This window comes from Nylanderia fulva, unplaced genomic scaffold (assembly GCF_048542155.1).
Source record: "Nylanderia fulva isolate GAGA-0341 unplaced genomic scaffold, ASM4854215v1 Scaffold47, whole genome shotgun sequence".
Taxonomy (NCBI): domain Eukaryota; kingdom Metazoa; phylum Arthropoda; class Insecta; order Hymenoptera; family Formicidae; genus Nylanderia; species Nylanderia fulva.
Window position 1 is genome coordinate 770,488 of NW_028190554.1, and position 18,588 is coordinate 789,075.

General features: G+C 34.2%; 2 protein-coding genes across 2 annotated transcripts in view; both read left to right on the top strand.

Moving 5' to 3' along the window:
* The window catches only part of LOC114934894 (uncharacterized), a 164,637-nt gene that overhangs the window by 72,224 nt on the left and 73,825 nt on the right, over nt 1–18,588 (top strand). Inside the window, exon 4 of the mRNA XM_085486701.1 lies at nt 5,639–5,672. Within this exon, the coding sequence (XP_085342827.1) occupies nt 5,639–5,672 (34 nt within the window). The remainder of the gene's footprint in view (nt 1–5,638; nt 5,673–18,588) is intronic.
* Nucleotides 12,102–14,479, top strand: LOC146721465 (uncharacterized). Its single transcript, XM_085486706.1, has 2 exons — nt 12,102–13,513; nt 13,617–14,479. Exons 1-2 carry the CDS (start codon nt 12,442–12,444, stop codon nt 14,165–14,167), a joined length of 1,623 nt encoding a protein of 540 aa, XP_085342832.1. The 5' UTR covers nt 12,102–12,441; the 3' UTR covers nt 14,168–14,479.

An 18,588-nucleotide genomic window follows, 5' to 3' on the forward strand; every position in this document is an offset into this window, starting at 1 on the left:
CATTATCATCTTTTCTATTTTATTCTTTGAGAATACGGCGATAATTGTGCATTAAAAAAAAAATTAAAAATAAATTCTCTAAAGCTTTCTTCAACGTCAATTTCGACACATCGGTCAATGACACGTTCACAGCGAGGTAAAGAAAATAACAAATCACTCGATAACATCGGCCAAAAATAGCCATCCCTTGTTCGCTCGTTAGTATCCTATTTTGTGAGTATACTAGCACCTTTTTGGTTATTTTATAACACCCGACACCTGCTCCCACAATTCGTAACGCGCAACACCTTTCGCCCGCGCAAATCTTATCGAAAATCGACAAGTCGCGTCGAGACCACAATATCTTCCCGTCATCGTAATCGTTTAAACTTCTGACAATTATTGATCGCCAAAATTTACTGCCATATTTCGTACCATAGATGAGATTGATCAGAAATAACAAAAATCGTATACAAAAAAATATTGCTACTCGAAAGAAATTACATTTGAAAGACATATTAATTATTACCTATACAATATGTTGCAATGTATATTTAAGACAACGCGTTAGCGCGTTCGTCATAATTATTTCACGTGATGATACAAAACTTCAAATTAAATGAACGACGAGGAGAACCGTTTAAGTGGAACCGTATAAACGTATGAGAAAGATTGATGAAAGCGTCGCAACTCTTGTCATCTCGCTTGCGCAACGAATGTGCCATCCTTCGGCTTTCGGATAATTGAAGGTATAGAATGCATTTCCATGACTACCATCGCACGAAACGATCCGACGAAGTGCGTGCGGCTCGGCGCGTCGAATTAATAACGCATCGTATACTCATACACGTCAGGCCACCGTGAGCTCTTCAGGGAAGTTCGGTGAGTCGACGAGAGGAACACGTTAAAACCGACTGTTTACACGGGCCGGTACGAGGGAACGAAAACGTGACACGGAGGGATACGCGCCGAATGAAGGATCAACCAATCGCGTAGCCACGGTGAATGGAGTCTGTCGAAGCACCAGGGATGGACCCCTTTCGGTGAACGAGAAAGGGCGCGTCTCTCTCGCGCCGCGCTGGTGAACGCGAGCGAGAGAGAAAGACGAACAAATGAGTACGATGAGTTACGGCGCGGCGTAAATCTCGAGCTAATGGTTGCCTAAACGCGAAACCTGCCGGACCTCTCTCTCTCTTCCCTTTTCTTTCCCCTTTCTTGCGGCGCGACCGAGAAATTTAATAATCCAACTAATGGGGCTTGCGCGCGGTGGCTTATTATAGTTATACGACGAGGATCGACCCCGTGACGAGAGCCGAAGGGGTCATCGATGGGATTTTATCTAACTCGTTTCGATACTCGTTGAGTACTGGCGATCATATCGACGCGGAATTTACTTTCCATCCTTACGTCGAGGTGGAGATCATATTTTATGACTCCGCGTATTTTTACGAATATTTCAAATTTATCGAAATTAATCGTTAATTAAAACACCGTGCAAAACAATTTTCTCTTTACCAAGTTTATATCTTTCAATATTTTGTAAGATATATATATATATATATTTTTTTTTATTTATTTACATTTTTAGAAGAAATTATATTTTACAAAATACTCCAAACAACAGTATAACTGATCATTATGTCAAGTGACGTTGATTACGTTGCAATGAAGATGATGTGCTTAATAACCCATTTGTGGATATTAATTTACATCGCATGTTAAAAAAATCGAAATCGTTCGCTTCTACGTTCAGGTATAGCGAAAAAAAAAAATACAGAGCGGCATTCGCCGAGAATTGCATCAAGATGATTTCCTGGAGAAGAAAACGCCTCCGCAGGTCGGAGACGCGAACGCTCTCTGGGTCTGGGAGAATTTTTAAACGATCCTCGTCGCGGACGTCTGCGAACGAGGGATCTTATGTAGTAGACGGGGAGGGCCCTGTGGGTCCACAGGGCAGTAAATCAGGCCGGCGAACGTTTACGGGGTTTTTGGGGAATGTTGAACAAACAATTGACGGCTAATAAAGCGACGTGCACACCGCAGGACGCCACGTGGGAAGGGATCGGATTAAGTCGCGCGAGACACCATAGATCCGTATCGTTTTCTACGAATCCGTATATATATATATATATATATATATATATATATATATGTATATATATATATATTCGTTCACGCGTATCAATAAGAATCGCTTTTTACGCCCTTCTAGCCACGCTTAAACGCTCCACGGATCGTGCAAACCCTCTGCGCGAAATTTAATATCCTGGCGGACATAAAGTATCAACGATCGAAATCCTCTCGTACGCCATTTAATCGGTAACACGCTGCGACTGTCGCAAATTACTGTTCTTTACGTTCGGCAGAGATGTCTCGCACAATCGACGCTAATATCCGAAATTGCGAGTTTCGAAATCATTTCGACGACGGCGACACAATAACGAGGCTTTGATATTAAAAATATATACATAATATTATACAGAATGACACAATGACACAAACGTCTATTATTATATTTTTTGAATGCGAAATTTGCTTTTAATAAAACTCGCATTTACTTATTTCGCAATTTAGGTCATTTTTATTTTTTAATAAAATTAAATTAGTTACAAATTTTACCACAATTAATTTTATTTCAAATCATTTTTTATTTCTATTTAACATTATCTTTGCACAAAAATTTGAGTTTTTATATATTCTTAATGAGATGGAATTAATCTTTCGATTTTGTCTTATATTTTGGTATCCCTTTATATCTACGTACATTTTATATGAAAGAATTCTAGCAAATTTTTATTAATTGAAGATTAAAATGAAAAAGATTTATAATTGTAATGTTGTAATGTTACGTTAATCTATAAAATACAAACATATACAGATTATATGTAGGTATACATACATATAAAATAATGTTAGTAATAATTGACATCTCAAGAAAATTATGGAATTCAAATCAAAACTTGTCACTGATTTTCTTTAAATTGATATTTAATAGAGAAATTATTTATTATAATCTGTAAGAAAGGAATTTTTATTACATATGTAAACTTTTATGTAATTTGATAAATAAATATTTAATTCTTTGCTGATAATTTAAATAATTAAAAATTTTGAATATACTGAAAATATTTTATGCATACTTATTATTAAACACATTTTAATTATTATAAACTAAAATATTTGATGTATTTTATTTTAATTTACATTTATATAATATATGTATATCTCACGATTCTGCTGTTGCCTGATGCTTTCCTAATATTTTAAAAATACTTGCTTCTCCTCTCTTGTTAAACCTTTATTGCTTCCTCGTTGATGTTTGTGACATAACTCTCGCTCGCGAAAATATGATAAATTGGACGCTAATCAACAAAATACAACAATCGCGTGGCATTTTGCACGGCACTCCCGACTTTAATCACACGCGATGCGCATTTTATTACATTATACAAGGTGAGAACAAGATTATTTACGTACCGTGGCGATGTTTATCTATCGCTAACAAATTCCTCCGAATTAAAGATAATTATACAATTCGTCAATCATGAAGATATTATAATTAATCGCATATAGATTTGTAATTGTAATTAACGAATAGAGAATCTTGTCGTAATCATATTTTGAAGAAAATTATGACATACGACATGCTGTAGCTCGCTATATGAATATAAACAAGACAATATTAACAATAACACGTTATGTCAAGATCTAACAGTATATACCTACGCATAAATAGTTATAATAGTTGTAAAGAAATGTTCATTGACCTTATGAAATATTTAACACAATACGAAATTCATACGCCAAATAATCTATTCTTTAAGTTTTTTAAATTAATTCTTATTACAATAGTTGTTGACAACTTTTTATTATTATTGGATCTTACGATTCGTACTTTATTGTGTTCTCTAATACAAAAATTATTTTCAAATTACGTTTAAATCGACGAAAAATCATTTTTGGATTAAGAGCGCGTAGTGACAGACAAACCAATATAATCGGAGAGTAACTCGGTAAAGAAAAGTATTATGATACACATCAATCATGTATTAATAATTAATTAATTTAATAAAAATAAAAGAGAATAAAATATTTCACATATGTGTAAGAGAAAAACAAAAAGAGAGGGAGAAGGAGGAAAAGAGAGAGAGAGAGAGAGAGAGAGATAATATTGTATTATAATACATTAAATATTTCATGATGGCAAACGGAATATTAAATTGTTTGGCTTTCTCTCTATGTGGCGTATAAGCGTGATATTGTTTATACTTGGTCATCTTGTTATCACTCGCGCGGTGATTAGTCTGATGATGTAGTGATTAATTAAACGCATTGATTGACATACGACTTGTAATCTTATGGAAACAACGCTAGACATTATAAATTATCTGCGATCTTTACGGGCGATAGTTATTTCTCTAACATCGTATCTCACGTTGCACTGACACATATTTAATTAGATTTTCTCGTTGATTTAAATGTAATTTTGGATTGAAAATGCACGTTAAAATCGTTTGCTCAAGAAATAGAAATAGAAAAACACGATAGATTGTTAACTAATAATAGGTTTGTGGAATTTGCACGTTTGAAATATATTACTACATATTATATAATACAGTATAATTGTATTTTGATTATTTATTTTTTGATATCCTATCGCGCATCTCAATTGACTCGGCTCACGGTGTTATCATATGATATCAGAGTTAAATTGTTACTATTCGAATTTTTTAATCAAAGTAACGAAACAACCATGTAAAAATGAAAATGATGGGTTCTGATCAAGCGTTGCAGCATGTTTAATGAATATCAATATAGTCTTATTATTAATTTAATTTTTTTCATATTTTAATATTTAATAATTACACGCACATGCTATACATTCAATATTTATTATCAGCATTACATAGAGACATCTTTATAATTTGTCAAAACATGTATTTTGCGAAAATTTGATTAATGTTTTTTCTGCAAACAATCGATAAATTATAAATTAAAATATTGCACAATCTGTATATATTTTCTTTAACTCTTATTAAAAAACCTATCAATAGCAGATTAGCATCAGATAAATATCGCCGCAATAAGTCTCACGTGAAACTATATATGTACTTGTTTTTCTACCGTAATGTAATAAAGTATGCGTCGCGATTAATGTCGTTAGTGCCATGTTAAGTGTCGTGCGATCGCATTCTGTTAATTAGTACGCGCGCGATCGTAATTAATCGTCTTTTCACGAGTGTTGTTTGTGAAAAAAAAATGAACAAGAGAGAGAGAGAGAGAGAGAAAGAGAAAAAGAGGAGGCCTGAGAAGGCATTAAGTAACAACGAAGCAACCATGAGATGAGAAAATAATTGAATTTGTTATTCGTGAAATTATTGTTTGTTTATTGCCGCCGTATAACAATCTTTATATTTAATTTTTATAATCTTGCGTAATGTGTACATAGTTTAATTACATTGTATGTTATATAAAATATTTTGTTTACGTGTTATTTTATAATATTTGACATATTTAATAAAATATTTATAATAATTAATGTTTTTATATTTATAAAATATTCTAATATTATTAATTTATAATTATGAAGAGAAGTTATTAATAGTTAGATTTTTATTTATATAATCTATTAATTGAATATATATTTCTCTATTTTCAGATCATGTTCAACTTCCCTGCTGCGCATCGTATTGGTGAGTTCTAAATTTTTTTTTAAATCTTGAGGTAATTAGTTTTTAATAAATAAAAGAAAAATAATTTTTTCTAAGAGTCATTATCTGATATAGTTCCATTTAATGTAAAATTTTTACTTTAATTTGCATATACACAATTGAAAATTGCAGAAAATTCTTGAATATTTATTTTTGTTATTTTTTATAATTATTATATATCTCAATATTTACAACATTAGAAAGTTAGAACACCAACTTTCAATACTTAATTTATTCAAATTTACAGTAATTAAATTCATAATTTATTAAAAACATAGGTCAGAGAGGAATTTTTAACTGCATATAGATATATACTATGTACATGTCTGAATGAAAATATGTGATAAGTATGAGATAAATAATATGATAAATTAAACCTTTTTGAGCCAAAATTAATTATATTTATAAATTTAAATTAATATGTTTTTACATACCACACTACTTTTTTGTATAAAAAATTAGGAATTTGAACGATTTTCAATTCTTTGTTTATTACCTCAAGATTTCACAATTTTATTGTTTTATCTGTATACATATCTAGACATTTCTCTGAATATTTGCGTAATTAGCATATATTAGCGAATTTTTAATTTTTTACTGAATACTTCTCAATAATGTTGAGAATAAAGATTTGAAAAGTTTTGAAAATAATGACTGCGGAAAGGAACAAATTTGTTATATGGACGTAAAAAAAAAGAAATATGAATCCGAAATGATTCTTTCTCTCAGAGCTTCTGTACCCTTGCTCTTTCGACGGGAATGAATAGGTCGAACCAGTTTTTCGGGATCCATGAAATATCTCGTAGGTCGCTAGGTGTCGGTAAGAAATTAATAGCTTGGTAAAACGTCCTGCTCATTAAATGTAAAATAAGATTGCCATAATTTATAATTTAATAACAGACTAAAGAGGCTTATTAAGAGAAACACAATTTCCAACATATAGTGTCATATTTATTACAACCAGTTTTGCGCGGACTCCTCGCAGGAAAGAATGAACCACAGCTCACTAAAACGAGAACGAAAATGCCATTCACTTTGAAATATAATCGATAATATTTTCGACGCGTTTATATAACATACAAATAAGAAAAGGACATAATTTATATTTTGCAATATCTCTTGTATATATAATTAGAGACAATTAGAAAAATATTCAAATGATTATTTATACGGATATCTACTAATATTTTATGGATCTAAACAGCTTTATTATTTAAGAAAAATTTATTATTTTTAAATCCTTAATAAATTATTTAAATTCATATAACATAAAAGAGAAATTATAAAAGTTGAATTTACAAATATTTTCTCCATAAATTCACCAGATGCTTAAATGGTACATCGTACTTTCGCAGACGTTATTACGCGCCGATATTAGCCGCACCTTAAAAGGAGCGTACGCGCTAATTACACGACGGATGGTTTGCGTTTTTTTTCTCAAGTTACATCGCGGGCGACTTTCGCCGTGTCCCACATTGTTGCATGCTAATTAATTAATTAAACGCGGTTGTGGTGTTGCGATGCAATCGCGAACGTCTTAATCGACGTCGACCGCGAAAGAAAGATGCATACAAGTTTTTCACCCTCAGGGAAACTTTATTTACATCGCTCTTGCGGAACGCGCTCGCTTCTGTATAGAAAGAGAACTAAAAAGGTGAACTACCAGAGAGTCGACGAAGGAGAGAAAAGAGACTGAGGCAAGGGAGGAAGCGGGTCTCTCGGGGTTCACCATAAATGCCCGTTTATTACTGCGGTAATATTACCGTCCACTCGAGGAGACCGCGCGCGTTTTATAGGTAATAACTCATTTGGGAATTAGGCTCTTTAACACAAAGCCCTCGATTTTCGATAAGCATCTCCCTGTGTGCCCTGGGTATATAGCCGAGGAAAATGAGAAACCTCATATAATGTCTCGGTTTGGACCAAAGCGGCATCGAGCGCGCTATTTAAACACGTAACACGTTTGTATATAACGCGCACTCGAATTATTATGCGTCGTGACGCATAATAACTGCGGTGGATAGTCTATATCGATCTTTTTTACAACCGAGTCCCTTTTTCCGTTGGTCTTTCTTAGCTCTAATGTCGGTCTTTAAACGGTGATATCGCGTTGCTGCGTGATTTCGAGTCGCCTGGGTTAACTATCGAGCAGGAACGAAAGGAATCCAATCGTGAGTTGAGCTTTATGATCTCTGGAGAGAGAGAGCGAGAGTTATAGAAATTCTATATATGTGAATATTGTTATAGCATCATCGATCATTCTAAAATCCCTGAGCGGAACTGCCGCTTGGCCGTCATTAATTTTACTGATGCAATCATCGCGAACTGTACATTGCGTTTATTATGGTAAACAGTGGCATCCGGATTACCCTGTTAACGGACAACATCGCCATCGATTTTTTGACATTCTTATTCCATTATTAAAATTTTATTATCAAGACAGTTAAATGATCGGACAGTATTGCGTAAACAATATAATTTACACGTGCGCAGGTAATAACTTTTTAACGGTTACTATTCTCCCTTCGACGATTTATACGGATTAAAATATTTGAAAAACCCGACCGCGCACAATTCTCGCACGATGTATTCATACATCGACTTTTAAGGCACGAGCACGAGCCCGTAAAAGGCCAGTTTAAAAAGTCCCCGATGAGCATCCGGAGGAGGGCGAACGAAATTTCGAAAGCGACCGTGTACCGCTAAAGGATAATCGCACCCACTGTGGAGAAAAGAATCGAAAAAGATGGTGAAAAGAGAAACGATCTCGAGGGTACTCGAAAAAGGCGTTGGTCTTCAACTCGACGAATGATCCTATTTCGGTTTAGTCCTTGCGAGAATGAGCTCCGTATACTGCGTCCGAGGAAAATCCCCGTAAAATCCGAAACGGGGATCGTGCACATTTTCTATCACGCCATAGAATTCCTTTATAATAAATAGCGTATCTTATATATATTTCGTTTTGCCGCTCAATCGCATTTTCTACACTTTATTTCACCTGATTGTGAATAGCGACACATTTTATTTTAATAAATAATATACGTAACTAAAAATCGAGCAAATTGTCAATTTCATGGATTTAGGGCAAATGAGTTTTTTTTACAGAAATTTTACGATATATGAAATAAGCGTATTGGAAAAAGCCATAGAATTCCTTTATAATAAATAGCGTATCTTATATATATTTCGTTTTGCCGCTCAATCGCATTTTCTACACTTTATTTTACCTGATTGTGAATAGCGACACATTTTATTTTAATAAATAATATACGTAACTAAAAATCGAGCAAATTGTCAATTTCATGGATTTAGGGCAAATGAGTTTTTTTTACAGAAATTTTACGATATATGAAATAAGCGTATTGGAAAAAGACTTATTCCAATGATTTCCATTCTTACATCGATCGATCCGCGAATCGACCCCATGATCGATTTAAGGTCAACGTACGAGAACCTCCGTGAAGAATGAACGTAAATCGCCGACTCGTGCACAATGAGATATTCCACAGAGTTCCTAATCATGCGATCGCGAGTCATTGCTTACGTTTTATCGGTTCCGCGAAAACGACGTTGCCTCGCGGCCGATCGATAGATGGATCGTCCATGGCGATCACGTTGCTCAATTCTTGTTTACATACCTCGGCGGTGACTGCTCCTGAATTTGAAATGTTGCCTCCTACCTTTCGCGAAACAAGCCATCTTCGCTTCTCAATTGCTGCTCAAAGAGAGAATCGATAAAATTATAAATAGATTTTTATCTTGAATTTTTATCGCGATCTATAGATCATTTAAAATAGGTTTTAAAAATTGAAAAGAAGAATAGAAGAAAAATAAGAATCAGAAAATTACTAAAGAATTCTAAAGCAAATAAGTTAATGTGACAAAATTCTGTAGAAAATTCGTCTTAATCTTTACCTAAGTATCTTAATTATTAAAATTATAAATAGATTTTTATCTTGTATTTTTTATCGCGATTTATAGATCATTTAAAATAAGTTTGAAAAATTAAATGAAAAGAAAAATAAGAATCAGAAAAACTAAAGAATTCTATAAAGTAAAGCCAAGGTGAAAAAATTCTGTAGAAAATTTGTCTTAATCTTTACTTAAGTATCTTAATTATTAACAATTAAATAAGAATCTCATACCACGCGTGACTACGCCGGACAAGTTTTCACCGAAAATCCTTACAAAGGAACCGGCTTACAAAGTCGCAGTTTAACGTGATCATTGAGGCAAGAAAAAGCAAGAGAAGGGATTCCCAAAGTTGAAAGATACCAATGAGCCTAAAATCGGTAGGCTAACCTGTACAAAACACCGGTTAATCCGAGTCTGTCGTATCGATAACCTGTCAGATTAGATTATAGAAGTCCCGCAGAAGCACAGACCACCAGGTGGACCAATGGTAACCGATCCCACGTCACGAACCAATCTAAACGTCGTTCCTTCTTTCTTCTCAATAGTTTTCCTTTTTTATTCAAAGAACTTCCAAGCGGCAAGAGAAATGCGCGTCGAAAAACTTTGGAATTAGCACAATTTTGCCACCTTCATTGCTTTGATAAAAAATATTTATTGAAGCGATGGAATAAGATGTAGGCATTTTAAAATAAAAATATTAGCGTACAATTTATTTCTCTTTTCTAATCCACCCTGAAAAAAATAAGTTTGACACATTTTTTCATCCTTAAAAATTTTATTAGAATATTACTTTATTTTAAAAATTAACTCTCTTTTTTATATTATGATGTACCTATATCAAAATGTTCGAATATTTGAGACAAAATTCATATAATGATTTAGATACATGGAGATACCTATTTTTGTTTAACTCGCAAAGAATTATTTATAAAAAAGACATGTCTCTTAATTTGCTCTCTCTATTTTTCTCTCGTATATCAAAAATCTTTTGAGCCGAAAAATTACCTTTGCGAGATTCTAAGCAATGGAATTGAAAGAAATCGAAATCGTTATGAATCTTTCAACTTTTCGCGTATACACGTGTGAGAATGTGTCCCCTTAACTTCCGCTTCGGTGGACAGGGCCCGAGTTTTCGGCTAAGTCACGAGGCACCGCTCGTAAAACCAACATTAGTCGACAATACCGGACCGAAGTGACGTTTCAATCCTCGACTGTGCCTCTATTCAGAGTCAAAAACCGCGAAATCCTCGTTGCGCAGCCCCGATATCGAATCGTATATTATCCGAAAACCACGAGATTCTCTGGAACCCCTCGCTCTGCCTTTTCCTCCTGTCTCCGCCAACATCCTTTTGTCGTTCGGGCCGCTCGATGTGTGCCGGCGATTATTTCGCATCTGCACACTCGCGCGACCCCCGCGACAATGGGTCCTCCAAATATTTATTTTTTGGGCCCGTCGTTCGTGCGGCCGATCTTTCCAAAGGACCGCTTAATCTCGTTTAAAGCGACAATGAACCGGGCCGAACGCCGAGTTTTGACTTCGAAGTTAAGAGGCCCCGACGTCGTGTCCTTGGTCCCTGATCGCTTCCTGCCCACCGGTTCGTCCTAGCCATGCTTTTCCGGAGGGGAGGAGATCTAATTTTCTGATTTGCCTCGGGTGTGGCATGTGATTTTCCGGACCAGCGAGATAACCATCGGCAAACTCGCGCGCTTTGTAAACGCTTTAGCCGCATTTATGAAAAATATAGCGTATTAAAACGCCTCGTGAATTCTACGCAAAGATTTTATCACAGAAAATTTTGCATGATTAATATACGTAGATAATACACACATAACAGTACTAACAAGGGACATGTCACAACTGTCCGGAACCGATTTGATTCTCCTTGAAATATGTTGTTAAATACACAAATCTAAAAGACACGTATTTTTTTATACGTGCGCAATTTGAGTTTTAAGGGGTGAAACACCCCTTTAAAGAATAACGGTATTTTTCTTTAGGATCAAATATCTGCTAAACTATAAGAGATATAAAGAAAAAACGTACAACAAATTTTAATGGCTTGAAGAGTACTTTAAAGTTATATGAACAAAAATTTTTTTTTTTTTTTTTTTTTTTTTAAAAACCCTCACCACCTAATTTTTTTTTTCAAAATTAAAAATTTTGTTTTACCTAATTTAAAGCTTATTTTTTTCCAAATTCAACCATGTGTAATAAAGTTATGTTACGAAATATCATTTTCGAAAATTAATTATAAACGCTCCCGTATATACGCTCATCCGTGCTATGTGCGTAAGTAATTACCGTCGAACAATAAAATATATAAAAAATGTTTTTGTATAATTCTTATTTATGTTTTCTATGTATTTATAACTGCGTATTGTGTATATTTAGATTTAAAAAAAAATTTTTAAATATAATTAATAAGAATTTTTTAAATATACCCCCTGCTTTCTTATTATTTCTTTAATATTTAATTTCTTCTATAAAAATTAAAAACAATTATATTTTATAATAAAATTATTTTTTAATTGAATCTTGCGAATACCAATGTCGCAATATTTGGCATAAACAAATTTTATATCTTACGTTAAATGAATCATAAGATAAGATTATGTGTACGTGTTCCAGATAAGTTATAATTTTTACAATAAAATCTTTAATACGTTAAAATAAATAATAAAATAAGATTATGTGATGACGTATTTCTGATAAGTTAATATAAATTGTTCATGTAGCAGCATAATTCTCACAGTCGGTGTAGTCTTTTCGTTGTAATAATATCTGTGTAAACTGTTCTTTTATTGCAATAGAAAGCAAAATATAACATCTTTGAATATGATTATCAATCCGCTTAACGTTGTTAGACTTTTATTGGTGTCAATAAATTCAATATATTTAACAGAAACGCCAGTAACTGAAGCAGAAGTGGAATTAAAGGAAAACATTAAAAAAATATTACTGGATAGCGTTTTTCATTATAATGGGGTGGAAGTAACGGAAGAAATATATCTCGATTATGAAGAACCTTATAAATTACATAGTTTTGAAATAATTGAAGATGACGAAGAAGCATGGCATGAAGATAGTTTAAATTCTCATCCTCATTGTTCAAATGATGATACAAATTTTGATAGTTCTTATAAAAGACGAGCTGTTGAGTATTGGCGATTTCGGGACACTGATGAAAACAGTAATGACAGAAAAAGGAATCGTCCTCTAAGAGTAGTACAAAATAAATTTAGAAGAGTTTCATCTGAACGTCAGTTAAGGCGATGGGAAGAACAAATACAATCAGGTGGAAGTCGTACAGAAAAATTATCTTACATCTCCAAATTTACACATGATAAATTTACTGCAGCTGTCGAATCAGGATTCATGGTTCATGATATTGATTTAAAAAGATGGGCTTTACAAGCTCAAGAAGAAATAGGAAATTTAAATCCTATATTTAAAGCATCTCACAGTTGGATAGCAAGATTTAAGAAGTCTCACCGAATTGTTTCAAGAAAAGTTACGAAGTTTGTCACTAGAAGAACATTAGAAGATTCTGCTGATTTGCAAAAATCAGCTGATGATTTTCTGGAAACAGTAAAACCTCTTATTGAACAGTTTGGATCTGAAAATATTTACAATTCAGATCAAAGTGGTTTCCAATTGGAACTTCACTCTGGAAGATCATTGTCTAACCAGGGAGAAAAGAAAGTAGAACGTGTCGTGCAATCCATATCATCAACAACCCATTCATATACGATACAACCAATAATATCCTGTAATGGCAATTTGTTGTCCCCTTTATTTATTGTATTAAAAGAAGCTAATGGTAAATTTGGACCAAGAGTACAAGAAAATTTATTTAAAGCAGAAAATGTTATTGTAAAAGCATCGAAATCTGGTAAAATGACATCAGGTATTTTCCTTTTATAATTACTTTTTTTAACAACCTTATTTTATTTAACAATTTAATAAGAGTCATAAAAAAACTATTAAATTAACATTTATATTTTGTACAGATCATTTTAAAATGTGGTTAGAAGAAGCTTATTTCGCAAACATTGGTCCTAATAGCGTTCTTCTTATCGATTCATGGACTGGACATTGCCCCAATATGATTTCGGATTTAACACCTCCTGGAACACATATTACTACTATGATAATACCGAAAGGAACTACAGGGAAAATACAACCATTAGATGTTTATGGATTCAGAATTTGGAAAAATTTTGCTAAAAGATTTTCAGATGCGGTTTTACTGTTGGAAAGTAATATAAACTTACATGAACGAAATAATATAATAAAATTGCAATCTTTGATACATAATCAATTGTCATCCCCACGATATCAAAACTTATTTAAATATTCGTGGTTTAAAAGTGGTTATACGAATGAAAGACCAGACGAATTCGAAAATCCAGTACACTTTAGTTTAGACGAAACTTTAACAAAATGTGATATCGAAGGTTGCAATAATATAGCTGTAGTAAGATGTTCTTGGTGCAAGAAGTCATTATGTTTGAAACATTTTTTTGTCGAATATCATTATTGTAATGTGTATAATGAGTGAATAATATAAAATGCAAATACATTTTTAAAAAAATCTAAATATACACAATACACAGTTATAAATACATAGAAAACATAAATAAGAATTATACAAAAACATTTTTTATATATTTTATTGTTCGACGGTAATTACTTACGCACATAGCACGGATGAGCGTATATACGGGAGCGTTTATAATTAATTTTCGAAAATGATATTTCGTAACATAACTTTATTACACATGGTTGAATTTGGAAAAAAATAAGCTTTAAATTAGGTAAAACAAAATTTTTAATTTTGAAAAAAAAAATTAGGTGGTGAGGGTTTTTTAAAAAAAAAAAAAAAAAAAAAAATTTTTGTTCATATAACTTTAAAGTACTCTTCAAGCCATTAAAATTTGTTGTACGTTTTTTCTTTATATCTCTTATAGTTTAGCAGATATTTGATCCTAAAGAAAAATACCGTTATTCTTTAAAGGGGTGTTTCACCCCTTAAAACTCAAATTGCGCACGTATAAAAAAATACGTGTCTTTTAGATTTGTGTATTTAACAACATATTTCAAGGAGAATCAAATCGGTTCCGGACAGTTGTGACATGTCCCTTGTAAGTTGACTAACCAGTTTTAGTTTTTCATTATTTATATATAGCTAATTATTTTTTAATTTATTTTCTTACTAGAGAACACAGAAAAAAAGGAATCCTTGATTCAAGTATATTTTTATTCTTGAACGCTATTTGATTGATTTAAGCATAGAATGCTCTTTGTAATCACAAATTTTCATTTGCCTTAATAATAAATAAGTTTGCGTCAAGTATATTTTATCTTTAAGATATATTCTTGTTTGAAAAATCGCATATGGTAAAAACAAACTTAGTCACATTTAAACTAAGAATTATTATATATATTTGAACGTACCGCTTATATCCGATGCACACTTGTCGCTTGTCCTTGCAATATTTATAAGTAAATTTCAGCTTCAACCAAGAATATTTTGCACTTTGTTTTAAGGATAAATTATCCTTTATCCAAAATTATTTATATTTGGCGCTATTATAAGGATAAAATATACTTGAATCAAGGCATATTTGCATTCTCTCAAGGATACTGTTTTTTCTGTGAATCTTTGTATTTTCGAGATTTTATTTTTTATATTTACTTACATATGTATATTCATGTTATATAATTTATTATACGTATATTTTTTATGAAATTTTAAATATATTCCAAGATTCTTAATATAATAAGAATATCATATACTTTTTTATATATATTAATTTTAAATCCTCATAAACTGATTGTGAGAAGATGGCATTTCCCGCCGTTGGACGTTCGAGGAATCGATTATGACGGCGTCATCGAGCGCGTGTCGGCATCCGCGCGTTTCCAACGCGTGCGTTTTCAAACGCGCGATTTTCTACGACAGGTCGACAAACGGAAAAGAGAAACAGAGACACCCACGTAGTGGCAACGAGACTGGAATTCCGTCCGGACTTTCGTCGCTGTTGCGCCCTCATCTTGCGCACTTTGCGAAAGCTGAAAATATAGCCGATAAAACGTGCCTAGAAGTCTAATGACTCGCTAATTGCTCGACGATGCGATTTTACGGCGCGCATTCTATTGCGCTATCCGCAATCAAATTACAAACGTACTTTCTTTAAGGAGAAATGTTTAAGCTTGTTTTTCTCTCAAAAGAAATGTTTGTCTGATAATTAATTTATTTTAAACAATTATCTCAGTTATAAGAAAAAGGAACATTTTTTTATCCAGATACACTGAAAAAAAAACTATTTGATTCAAATGAATATTTATCTAAATAGTTCTTAAATAGAAAGGATTTTTTATATCAAGTAAATATTTTTTCACGGCAAATCAGTATTATTAGTTTCAAATGAATGATGCGTGAAAGAGTATTGAAATAAATATGTATTTATTTGAATAATTCAATAATCTTTAAATTAATCGAGCAAATTATCGGTTCACAAATCTGACGCGGAAGTAAGACGGTCTTCGTTAAACCCCATCGGCAGTCTGGTCATGTCACGATTATTGCTATATAAGATTGTTAACGCCTGGATTACGATTCCGGCATCGTCGTCGGTTAGAAACGTTTCCAGAAAGATTGAGAGCCGCCCGTTAAATAATTGAAATAATCTCCGGTTCCGAGAACGCGTAGTTCGCGGCCGAGATCGAAGGCGTCCGAGTGTGAAATGTGTCCGTATTCCTTATTACGAATCCGTATGCCATAATAATGCGTGAACGCCGGTAAGTATGCGTCGCGCGATGTGCGTGCGACAACGCGCAAATATTCGCGAGGAGAGAGAGAGAAAGATAGACAGATGGAGGATCCTCTTCTTTCTTCCACAACCTGGGTGGCGCTCGCTCAGCCCGGATATTCCTGTCGTGCGAACGCCCACGATAATAGTTAAACGCGCTTAAGTATCGGCACGTGATTCGCGCCGCGCCGACTCGCGCGCGAATAATTGTCGGCTAATCGCCGGGATGTTCGAATGAAGCGTGAATTTGTGTTCCGGGGCTCTCGCGAAGAAACTTTCCCACCGACCTCTCGGCCGTTCCTCATCTCTCGACGCTGGATAAAACAATCGATCAGGAAAGTTGCCGATGGGAAAATATTTCATCTCGCTGAATCCTATAATGCCGATTGTTTCGCGGAGCAAAAGTCAGAGGCATCTTGTATTTTCACTCGCGCGCTTTCTTCGCATTGCTTCATAGAAAAAACAGTATCCTTGAAAGAATGCAAATATGCCTTGATTCGAGTATATTTTATCATTATAATAGCGCCAAATATAAATAATTTTGGATAAAGGATAATTTATCCTTAAAACAAAGTGCAAAATATTCTTGGTTGAAGCTGAAATTTACTTATAAATATTGCAAGGACAAGTGAAAAGTGAGCATCATCGGATATAAGCGGTTCTTTCAAGTATATATAATAATTCTTAGTTCAAATGTGACTAAGTTTGTTTTTACCATATGCGATTTTTCAAACAAGAATATATCTTAAGGATAAAATATACTTTACACAAACTTATTTATTATTAAGGCAAATGAAAATGTGTGATTACAAAGAGCATTCTATGCTTAAATCAATCAAATAGCGTTCAAGAATAAAAATATACTTGAATCAAGGATTCCTTTTTTTCTATGTTAAGTTGAAATGAACAGATTTTACCTATAAAAATCTGATTATCGCGGTATCAGCTCTTCGTCAATTCCTTTATTAATGGACAATGTTTAAACACACTCTCGACTCACGCGCTAATACTGTCTTGCGAAAAAAGAAGAATTTTCCGGACACGTGTAATAATCTCGCCAAACGAGATTGCACACGCTGGGGTCGGAAGAATTAATCTCTCGAATACTCGATAATCCCTTTCGGGGGAAAAAAAAAAAAAAAAAAAAAAAAATAGAATGCACAGTGTACGCTCTCTGTGCCAACTCGATTTTTTCCGAGCACGTACGCGCTACATCGAGAAGCAAAGTTTGCTTAATCGTCAACTCCGCGTCGTCCTTCCCGCGCTTTAATTCCGCAGGAAAGCGAGCCGGGCGCGAGATTCCGGAATCTCGTTAGTATTTCCATAATGCCGTCGAATTATCAACACCTATATAGTTGCTCTCGCAACTATCTCCCGGGGCTCTTCACCCGTATAGTACGTCTTCCCTTTCCGCCCACCGTATATCCTAACGTACAAGATATCGGCTCGGTATGAGGCACGCGGCATGATCCATAAATAATGCATGGGCACCGCGTCTCGTGTCCCGGTCTGTAATTTGATTGCGGAGGCGTCGATTTAAAAGTTTGGCGCCCACCTTCCCACACAGACACACTCATAATGGCACCTACACACGCGCGCACACATGCGTGTACGCGCGCGCGAGTCAGAAGCGAACGCATATCAGAGGACGCGCAACGAGAAAGCGTGGAATGATGCGGCGGGGGCGGTGGCGGCAAAAACGGGGTGAGGGAAAAAAAAGGGTAAGAGAAGGGCAGGTCCCCTCGTGGAAAGGTTCGCTGTATCGTCTAAGACAATCACACCATTGTGTGCCGGCCACGTGCAATTAACGATAGCATCTCGCGGAATTGTTCATTTATCATCGATCCCGCGGCGCGACTCCTCGGGCTCTGTCCTTTAAATGACGTCGACGATGACTCCAATAAGGGGTTGACGCGATCGCATGCGAGAATGATCGCGTGACTTCGCGGGTTGCATCGCGTCAGATAACGGTGCGCACGACCGAACGAAAGCAGGCGTAAAGAGTATATTTATGTACCCAGACACCCTTGGATCTGTCATTATATAATATACAGTTATATCGCAAGAATTACTATCGTTCCATTATGATAATAATGTTCTCTTAATCTAATATCATATATACATAATGCATTAAATGCGCAGTTTGCGAATAGTCATACGCATATTA

Bases quoted from the DNA above. Each gene is read 5' to 3' on its own strand.
- LOC146721465 (XM_085486706.1), top strand. From the start codon at position 12,442: ATGATTATCAATCCGCTTAACGTTGTTAGACTTTTATTGGTGTCAATA. The intron at 13,514-13,616 runs GTATTTTCCTTT...TATTTTGTACAG, and splicing joins ATCTGGTAAAATGACATCAG to ATCATTTTAAAATGTGGTTA.